Below are 10491 nucleotides of genomic sequence, written 5' to 3'. Positions count from 1 at the left end.
ATTCATGTTCATGTTCGTCTTTGTTGAATTCAGATCGTGATTGTGACTCGTATTCTTAAACGTATTGGGCGATGGATCCATCTACATGTAACCACAGTACTGGGCGGCGGGGACACCAGCGACACTCTCACCCGTTAACTGGGCCTTGGCCAACGTATTAACATTTTCGTATTCGTATCACGTATTCGTATTCGTATCACGTATTCGTATCCGTATCTAAGGAAACACGATCGTCGGGCTCCCACTGGGACCATGACCTCACGATATTTCCAACATGTAGTAGTCACAATCTCTTCACATCCTTCAACATGTTATCACCACTTAATAAAAATCATGTATATGCATATCGTTTTATTTTTGAAACCAAGCATACAACATATCTTTTAAATGTCAAAGATTAATCCATAAAAATCCATGAGCATTTAAAATAAATATTTTAACATATAAAAATCATAAAAACATAAACGTTTTAAAATAAACATTTTAACATATTAAAAATCCGTAAACATTTAAAATAAACGTGTTAACATCTTAAAAATTCATCAACACTTAAAATTGACATATTAACATATAAAATTCATAAACATCCATAATCATAAAAATAATAATATTAGCATATAAAATAGCATTTAGGACACTGCCACGACGTTACAAATTTCTAGGTGTAAAAGACCGTTTTACCCCTAGACGTAAAATTTCACGTTTTTAACATTTTATTAATTCCATCTACTCTAACATGTCCCAAATAATTATTTAAGCCTACATGAATTTTCTCATATTTTTATTTCGCTTAAATCGATGACTTTTAAATTAATATTTAAATGTAACATATTAATGCGTTTTAATCTCGAATAAAACCAAAACTTAATATAAAATTCTCAAATTCAAAAATTGGACTTCTAATAATTATTTAAGCTTAAACCTAATTTTTCATGATTTTATAAAGCTTAAAACTAGGCGTTTCAATTAACTCGTTAATTAGTGTTTCGTACGGCGATTAAATCCCGGATAAATCCAAAACTCATTATTTTGATCCCGAATTTTAAACATAGCATTTTTAAGATTTATTCTACCCTTCCAAGTCATGATCCACCCCCGTGGACCCTTGGATCTATTTTTAGCCTTTGAATTTTCGAAATTGACACCCTAACGTACACTACCGAGCCATCTCCTAATTTACCCGAGCCACGCCCGAGCCACCTTGAGCCAAAACTAGCCAACCCATCTAGGGACCCTACTGTTCAAGCCCAGCACGAAAAACAACCCCTAGCCAAGCCAAAAGCTTGCTGGAATTCGTCCTAACATTCTGCATGTGTGTGTGTTTGTGTTCCCTTGAACCATTGAACTCCCACCTAGTCTAGGACCCTTCCAGCCCTTAACCACTTGACCCCTCATGGCCCTAACCTCCCCTGGACCAAGCCCAGACCAAGCCCAGACCAACCCAAGCCACTTAACCCACGCAGCAGCCACCTGAATACAGAAGCCCATCCTGCGCACATGATGCTTCCATAGTGCCTCCCTCACGTTTTGGTGCCTAGGACTCTAACCCATGGCTTGGCTCTCTAACCAGCCACTCTAGCACTCGCCTAGGACCCTTAGGACGCACCCTGACCCAGCCCAAGCCCCCTGGACCGAGCCCATAAGCCTGCACAAGTCCAGAACCCTGCACGCTATGCCCTTGATTCTCGGATGGGAGTCCTTGCTGTCAAGGACTCCTCCCCGCCCCTTAGCTCGAGTCCTAGCTTGGCTAGGACTCTTCCCTAGACTCCCTCACGACCTTGGCTAGCCCCTGGAACCAGCCAACGCCCAGCCTAGCCGTGAAGAACAAAACCGAGCCCCCCCTTGGACTTCATGACAGAAAAGACGTACCAGCTTGTGTTCTTGTTCGTTTATGGTGATTAAGGGGTGTTTTAAGAATTTAAAATTCATGTAAAACAATACCCTAACACTTCCTAGACATGGCAGCCCCTTTAGGCTTTAACACATATAAAACATGATTTTGGAATTCAAAAACACAAATTTAGAACACCTAGGCATGTAGTTACGAAAATTCAACTTGTTTGCTATGTTTTTCCTTAAAAATCATGCATAAACAATTACTATGGTGCAGGGACGGATCCAGGAATAACAGTTGGGGGGGGGGCTTGAACTCAATATGATAAGTTATATATTATTAAAAAAAATTACATTATATCGTTCAACAAAGTTGTGCCATACGAGATTTTAAAACATAAAATTCATCAATAATAGAATTTACATCAATATGTTTAGCTAAATCTCGTTCAATATAGAGTGTCAAACAATCGGCAAGAAAGTCATCCTCCATTTTATTGCGAAGTGCCGTCTTCACATGCTTCATTGCTGAAAAAGCTCGCTCAGTAGTGGCAGTAGACACAGGTAATGTCAAAACAAGATGAATCAATCTAGTCAACATAACATAAACACTTGACCGTCCACTCTCGGTCAATTGCTGACACAACTCAACAAGTGTAGAAACCTTTAAATTCTGCATCACATCAAGTTTATAATGTATCAATTCATACTCCAAAGTAACAATTTCTTGATCTGTGAAATCTCCAGGATAAAACTTCTTCGCAAGCTTGCAAATATCATCACTGTTAAATGAGTCAAATGAATTTTTAGGATCTAAAGCTGTACTAAGAGAAAGAAGTTCCACTGATGACTCATTGAACCGAGTATTTAACTCCATCAAAATGAAATCTATTGCTGCATTAAAAACATCAAAGTGGTAATGATGTTCTATTGTAGTTTGCCGACAGGAACGTCCAATCTTATATAGACAATCAAGATCAGGCACATCAATTTCATTTCTTGAGCAAAAAACTTTAACTTCCTGAAGAAATTCATTCCACCCACATTCTCTAAATTCTTGAAGGCAAGTTTTGGTAGTAGTGACAAATGTGATAGCAGTCAAAATGTCTTGAGATTTTTTTTGAAGAATTTGACAAAGAGTATCTGTTGTTCTCATAATTTTATGCATTAAGTGCAAAATAAACACAAATTCAAAGCTTGCCATGTTTCTGTAAATCCCCCGAACTTCAGCCTTAGCTCTTCCATTTGGAGAATGATCACTGAGAACTTCAAAAACTTTGCAAGTTGCAGTGTACATACCTATCAAGCTTTTTACCGAATCATAGTGAGAACTCCAACGAGTAGCTCCTGCTCGTTGCAAATGACCAATATGGTTTGCACCACTTCCAGAATCACGTTCTCCAATTGACAACATATACTCAATTTCATTTCTTTGTGCAGTATGTAATTCAGCAATGCGCTTAGTAGAAGAAGTGACAATATTAACAATATTGTCCAAATGAGAAAAGAATTCCCAAATAACACTAACATCCTTAGCTGCAGAAACCAATGTCAGTTGTAAACGATGTGCAAAACAGTGGACATAGTATGCATAGGGACAATCTTTGAGAAATAATGCTTGAAGTCCATTCCAGGCTCCACGCATATTGCTAGCACCATCATATCCTTGGCCTCTGATTTTCTTAACATGGAGATCATGATGAACAAGAATATTTGATATCTCATTTTTCAAATTCATTGAGGTAGTGTCACTAACACTTTTGATGGCAAAAAATCTTTCTGTCAAAATCCCATGATTGTTCACAAACTTCAATATAATGGCCATTTGCTCTCGTTTAGATATATCTCGGGCTTCATCAACAAGAATACAGAAGTATTTATCTCCAACTTCTTCACGAACCATCTTTCGTACTCTATTGGCCATAATATGTAAAATCTCTTTCTGAATTTCTGGAGCGATATATTGGGCATTTTTTGGAGCATTCTCAAGCACAACTTCATCAATTTCTATATTCATTTTTGCAAAAGCCTTCACCAATTCAAGAAAATTTCCACGATTAGATGAAGATAGAGATTCATCGTTACCTCTAAAAGCACAACCTTGAAGTGCTAGCCAACGAACAGCTACAATTGAGGTGCTCAAACGCAGACGATTTTTCTCTTTTTCCTCTTTAGATTGTGCATGCATCACTTTATCAATATGTTGTGAGGGTCTCATCAAATTTTCAGCCCTTCTCTCACACATAGTATGAGGTGAAGAAGCTGCAGAACCAATATGGGAAAGAAAAGCACATGTTTTTCCTTGGTTTACCCTTTTCCAATTGTCAAATCCTTCATTGACCAATGCCGAGATATTAGATGAATTAACATCATTCAGGAAAAGAAAGCAATAGAAACAATATGCCTTATTTGTTGAAGGCGAATACTCCAACCAATAAAATTTCTGAAACCATTTTTTCTGAAAACGACGATTCTGGCTTCCAAATTTCGTACCTGGATACTCCAACATATCTGGTTGATAAGGCCCCATATTTAGATATGAACGTCTTATCTCATCTCGTACATTAACATGATATTCACATATCTGTTTTCTTTTTCCCGGATCTCGTTCAATAAAAGTAGACGAAGACTGATGATCGTCTCTAGGAGAGGAACATGAAGGAATTTGGATATTGGGAAATAGAAGACTTTCACTGGATTGATGTTGCATTGTAAGGACCGTAGGAATTGAAGTATCTTCACTAGCTTGACGATCTCTCTTCTTAAAGAAAGAAGATATCAATGTTTTTCCTTTCTTTGCAGCAGATTGATGTTCCATTTTGAAATAGTTCAAGTTATAATCTTAAACAAGAATAAAATAATTATTAAACAAATAAACAAGTAATAGTTAATCAACAACTCAACAACAAACAATCAAGAAACCACAAATCACGCACAGAGAAGCTATAAAAAACAAATTAAAAAATGTATAGCCGATTCTTACCTGGATTGTTGCCTTGCCGATGAGCAATTCGATTTCTTCGAGAGTCCGTAATTCTATTCTATCGCTAAAGGGCTTGGGAGAGAAATTTTGTAGAATTGAGGTGGGGCGGATTAGAGGATATGAGATGAATTTAGTATAAATAGATTGGACTTGATTGGACGGATGTACGACGGTTTTTAGAACAACCGTCGCCATTAGCGACCGTTTCTGGACAAACCGTCGCTAATAGCGACTGTTATTATTTACTTTTGAATAAACCGTCGCTAGTAGCGACGGTATAATTAAAACAGTCGCCGATCCCCATCGGCGACGGTTTTACAAAACCCGTCGCAAATATTAGCGATGGTTTGAAAAACCGTCGCTAAATTATTAAAAATGGTACAACCCTTATATAAATCCGTCTCTGCTATGGTGTGATGATGAGTAAAGAAAGAATATGGCGTGCCTTTGCGTAATTTACGCACGAATAACCGTCGACGATTGCGAAGAACGGCGACACGATCGACCTTGGTTTTGAAACCTTGAAGAACTTGATACTTTTTCCCCTTGAAGCTCACGTTTTTCTTCTTAAAATATTTAGGGGGTGTGTGTGTCGTGACTTTTGGAGTGTTTTGGGAGATACAAATTCTGAAAATTGGGGCATGAGTTTTTGGGGAAAGTTTGGGGAGAATTGCCTTTTAAATACTAATTAAATCACTATTTAAGGCCTAGGCCTATTAAGCATAAATTTAGGCCCATTAGTGACTAATTAAAATACTAAAAATAATTTGGTTTAAATAAGTTTGTGAATTTATTAGCCGGGTTGTCAAAACGTTTGCATTTTTACTAAAATCCAACACCGATAAAATTTACGTCCTGGCGTATAAAATCACTTCCAAACCCCTTATTTTCAAAAATAATAAAAAGCAACACCCATATTTTAAATAATTAAAAATAATTAACCAATAAAAACATTTTCTCAGCCCTCGGTCTCCGTTCCTCGATCACAACTCGAATAACCTTTAAAAATACATTTTAATTTAACCATTTAGAAAAATATAATTTAAGCATGCAAATATGCACAACATAATTAATTAATGTAATTAAAACACTTAATTAAAATACAAGAGAATTTAATAACTTGCGTGTATGTGGTTTGCGTGGACTTTTAAATTTTCGGGGCGTTACAATCTTCCCCCCTTAAATTGAAATTCGTCCTCGAAATTCACCTATCTTAATAACCCAAAGTTTAGACTTAGTTCTAGTATCCCAAAAATTCACTCTTCTGCTGCGCTACTCTGATAAAACTTAAGTTCTATAATTTACTTACGTCTCTTTGTTCCCAATTAAATTTTCCTTCTAAATCCTTATTTTCAAATCGCAACTTAAAAAGACCCATAATGACTAAGCGCTATGTTATTATTACCTCGAATTTCGACTTTTCTTAAAATTCTCAATATAAAATATGGATGACCATACTTATCTTGTATTACTTTCCTTAATTTATACCCAAAATGTTCGTCAACTTATCATATTTCAATCTTAAAATCCAAAACGCATCTGCTAACGCTTAGATTTTTCAAGCCTAATATCGATTCATCTTTAAAAATCCTTGATTAAATTTCTTATAATATTAAAACCAAGATATCCCAAGATTCTGAATATTATTAAAAATCTAAATCATCAAAATTCTTACTATTTAACCCATTCAATTTGTTCTTATTGCTAACTAGTCCCCAAATTCCTTAGCAATTGCAAAAATAAATTCTTAAGTTTCTCAAAAATTATCTTAATTGGCTCTTAATTTCGAAAATCCTATGATTAACCCATTAGTTTTTATCATTCTTAATTTCCTTCTACGGGTTTTCCATAACATAATTTCGATAAATTTAAACTCATTTACCCAAAAATCAATTCCTATAACCAATATTACATTTCATCAAAATTTAAAATCTCAATTTATATTTTTTCTTATTCCCAAAGTTGTTGTAAATCCTCGAATCATTATTCCTTACGTCTAATTCCCAAAAATTAATTCGTCTAGTAACCATGAATCATAATATTTTCTTAGAAAATCTACATGTCCCAAAGCATTCATAAAATTCACGATTAACTTATAGCCCAAAAAGTAAAACGTCAATACTAAAACCCAAAAATCACATAGTCTAATTCCACCACAAACCAACATGCATTAAAATCAAATAATTTTTCATTTCGTATCGTATCACGCATAAAAATTCTAAAGCATATAAAACATATACTACCATAAAGTTATTAAACATGAGACATAACATATAATTCATGTACTTATGCAGGTAACATCATAAATTCATATAAAGCATGTAAATTTACAAAGTGAGGCTTGACGACTAATCTTTCCGGCGCTGATGGTGGCACAACCCTTTACAGAACCATTGCTCTGATACCAACTGAAACGTTTGCTTATTCGTTTTCTTAAAAAGTACTAGAATTTTTTTTTAAAACCTCACATAGCATCGGCCGAATTGCATACACAAGCATAAAATATTTTTGACATCATTTTAAAATAAATTAACCAACTAACATTTGAAAAGTATAGCCCATACTATAACCTCTCAAAAACCACTCATAAATAAATTGTCGTAAAAAAATATCTATAACATCATTTAAAACATTAAATCATGACTAGTGCGGAAAACTAGCGTCGGTCCTCGGGTTATGTGCACCTCCAGTCCAGTCAGATCAACCATCGAGACCTCCATTATCATATTCATAATCAATATCACCTGCACCAAACACACCTAGTGAGTCTAAAGACTCAACACTTCATATCCTTGATAACGAGTAATACGTAATACAGTTAACATATAACAGTGAAAAATACTTACACTTAAAATATCATTTCATGAAGATGCATAAACATAAATATTTTCGTAAGCATTTTCATGATGCATAAAAACGTTTTCATAAAAACGTTTTCATATAAACATACACATATCCCATAAACATATTCATATTCATATTCATATTCGTGTCCATTTTCATATTCATATTCATGTTCATGTTCGTGTTTGTTGAATTCAGATCGTGATTGTGACTCGTATTCTTAAACGTATTGGGCGATGGATCCATCTACATGTAACCACAGTACTGGGCGACGGGGACACCAGCGACACTCTCACCCGTCAACTGGGCCTTGGCCAACGTATTAACATATTCGTATTCGTATCACGTATTCATATTCGTATCACGTATTCGTATCCGTATCCAAGGAAACACGATCGTCGGGCTCCCACTAGGACCATGACCCTCACGATATTTTCAACATGTACTAGTCACAATCTCTTCACATCCTTCAACATGTTATCACCACTTAATAAAAATCATGTATATGCATATCGTTTTATTTTTGAAACCAAGCATGCAACATATCTTTTAAATGTCAAAGATTAATCCATAAAAATCTATGAGCATTTAAAATAAATGTTTTAAAATATAAAAATCATAAAAACATAAACGTTTTAAAATAAACATTTTAACATATTAAAAATCCGTAAACATTTAAAATAAACGTGTTAACATCTTAAAAATTCATCAACACTTAAAATTGACATATTAACATATAAAAATCATAAACATCCATAATCATAAAAATAATCATATTAGTATATAAAATAGCATTTAAGACACTGCCACGACGTTACAAATTTCTAGGTGTAAAAAGACCGTTTTACCCCTAGACGTAAAATTTCACGTTTTTAACATTTTCTTAATTCCATCTACTCTAACATGTCTCAAATAATTATTTAAGCCTACCTGAATTTTCTCATATTTTTATTTCGCTTAAATCGATGACTTTTAAATTAATATTTAAATGTAACATATTAATGCGTTTTAATCTCGAATAAAACCAAAACTTAATATAAAATTCTCAAATTCAAAAATTGGACTTCTAATAATTATTTAAGCTTAAACCTAATTTTTCATGATTTTATAAAGCATAAAACTAGGCGTTTCAATTAACTTGTTAATTAGTGTTTCATGCGGCGATTAAATCCCGGATAAATCCAAAACTCGTTATTTCGATCCCAAATTTTAAACATAGCATTTTTTAGATTTATTCTACCCTTCCAAGTCATGAGCCACCCCCGTGGACCCTTGGATCTATTTTTAGCCTTTGAATTTTCGAAATTGACACCCTAACGTACACACCGAGCCATCTCCTAATTTACCCGAGCCACCTGGAGCCAAAACCTAGCCAACCCATCTAGGGACCCTATTGTTCAAGCCCAGCACGAAAAACAACCCCTAGCCAAGCCAAAAGCTTGCTGGAATTCGTCCTAACATTCTGCATGTGTGTGTTTGTGTTCCCTTGAACCATTGAACTCCCACCTAGTCTAGGACCCTTCCAGCCCTCAACCACTTGACCCCTCATGGCCCTAACCTCCCCTGGACCATGCCCAGACCAAGCCCAGACCAACTCAAGCCACTTAACCCACGCAGCAGCCACCTGAATACAGAAGCCCATCCTGCGCACATGATGCTTCCATAGTGCCTCCCTCACGTTTTGGTGCCTAGGACTCTAACCCATGGCTTGGCTCTCTAACCAGCCACTCCAGCACTCGCATAGGACCCTTAGGACGCACCCTGACCCAGCCCAGGCCCCCTGGACCGAGCCCATAATCCTGCACAAGACCAGAACCCTGTACGCTATGCCCTTGATTCTCGGGCGGGAGTCCTTGCTGTCAAGGACTCCTCCCCGCCCCTTAGCTCGAGTCCTAGCTTGGCTAGGACTCTTCCCTAGACTCCCTCACGACCTTGGCTAGCCCCTGGAACCAGCCAACGCCTAGCCTAGCCGTGAAGAACAAAACCGAGCCCCTTGGACTTCATGACTATTAAGACGTACCAGCTTGTGTTCTTGTTCGTTTATGGTGATTAAGGGGTGTTTTAAGCATTTAAAATTCATGTAAAACAATACCCTAACACTTCCTAGACATGGCAGCTCCTTTAACACATATAAAACATGATTTTGGAATTCAAAAACACAAATTTAGAACACCTAGGCATGTAGTTACGAAAATTCAACTTGTTTGCTAAGTTTTTCCTTAAAAATCATGCATAAACAATTACTATGGTTTGATGATGAGTAAAGAAAGAATATGGCGTGCCTTTGCGTAATTTACGCACGAATAACCGTCGACGATTGCGAAGAACGGCGACACGATCGACCTTGGTTTTGAAACCTTGAAGAACTTGATACTTTTTCCCCTTGAAGCTCACGTTTTTCTTCTTAAAATATTTAGGGGTGTGTGTGTCGTGACTTTTGGAGTGTTTTGGGAGATACAAATGGGCTGTTTTGTTTTATAACCCTGGTCAAACCTTTTTTAAAAAAAATAGCCTCTAGTAGTGTATTTGTTCAATACATGGGAGGGTTATTTTTTTAAAAAAAGTTTGACCAAGTCTATTTTCCCAAATATCCCGAACAAATTCTGAAAATTGGGGCATGAGTTTTTGGGGAAAGTTTGGGGAGAATTGCCTTTTAAATAATAATTAAATCACTATTTAAGGCCTAGGCCTATTAAGCATAAATAAGGCCCATTAGTGACTAATTAAAATACTAAAAATAATTTGGTTTAAATAAGTTTGTGAATTTATTAGTCGGGTTGTCAAAACGTTTGCATTTTTACTAAAATCCAACACCGATAAAATTTACGTCC

General features: G+C 35.9%; 1 protein-coding gene across 1 annotated transcript; it reads right to left on the bottom strand.

Annotated features, from left to right (window-relative positions):
- Nucleotides 1–2760: 2760 nt before the first annotated feature.
- Nucleotides 2761–4651, bottom strand: LOC140827204 (uncharacterized). The gene is made up of 2 exons (XM_073189828.1): nucleotides 3035–4651; nucleotides 2761–2889 (listed from the first exon to the last, which is right to left on the bottom strand). The coding sequence occupies exons 1-2, from the start codon at nucleotides 4649–4651 to the stop codon at nucleotides 2761–2763; spliced, it is 1746 nt and encodes a 581-aa protein (XP_073045929.1).
- Nucleotides 4652–10491: the final 5840 nt, after the last annotated feature.

The sequence above is a fragment of the Primulina eburnea genome, chromosome 3 (genome assembly GCF_022965805.1).
Source record: "Primulina eburnea isolate SZY01 chromosome 3, ASM2296580v1, whole genome shotgun sequence".
NCBI lineage: Eukaryota > Viridiplantae > Streptophyta > Magnoliopsida > Lamiales > Gesneriaceae > Primulina > Primulina eburnea.
This window is presented reverse-complemented; position numbering and strand designations above follow the sequence as displayed.

Excerpts from the sequence above, each read along its gene's own strand:
- LOC140827204 (XM_073189828.1), bottom strand. The coding sequence starts at position 4,651 with ATGGAACATCAATCTGCTGCAAAGAAAGGAAAAACATTGATATCTTCT. Across the intron at positions 2,890-3,034 it reads GGGGGATTTACAGAAACATG|AATTTAGAGAATGTGGGTGG; the intron begins GCAAGCTTTGAA and ends CTTGCCTTCAAG.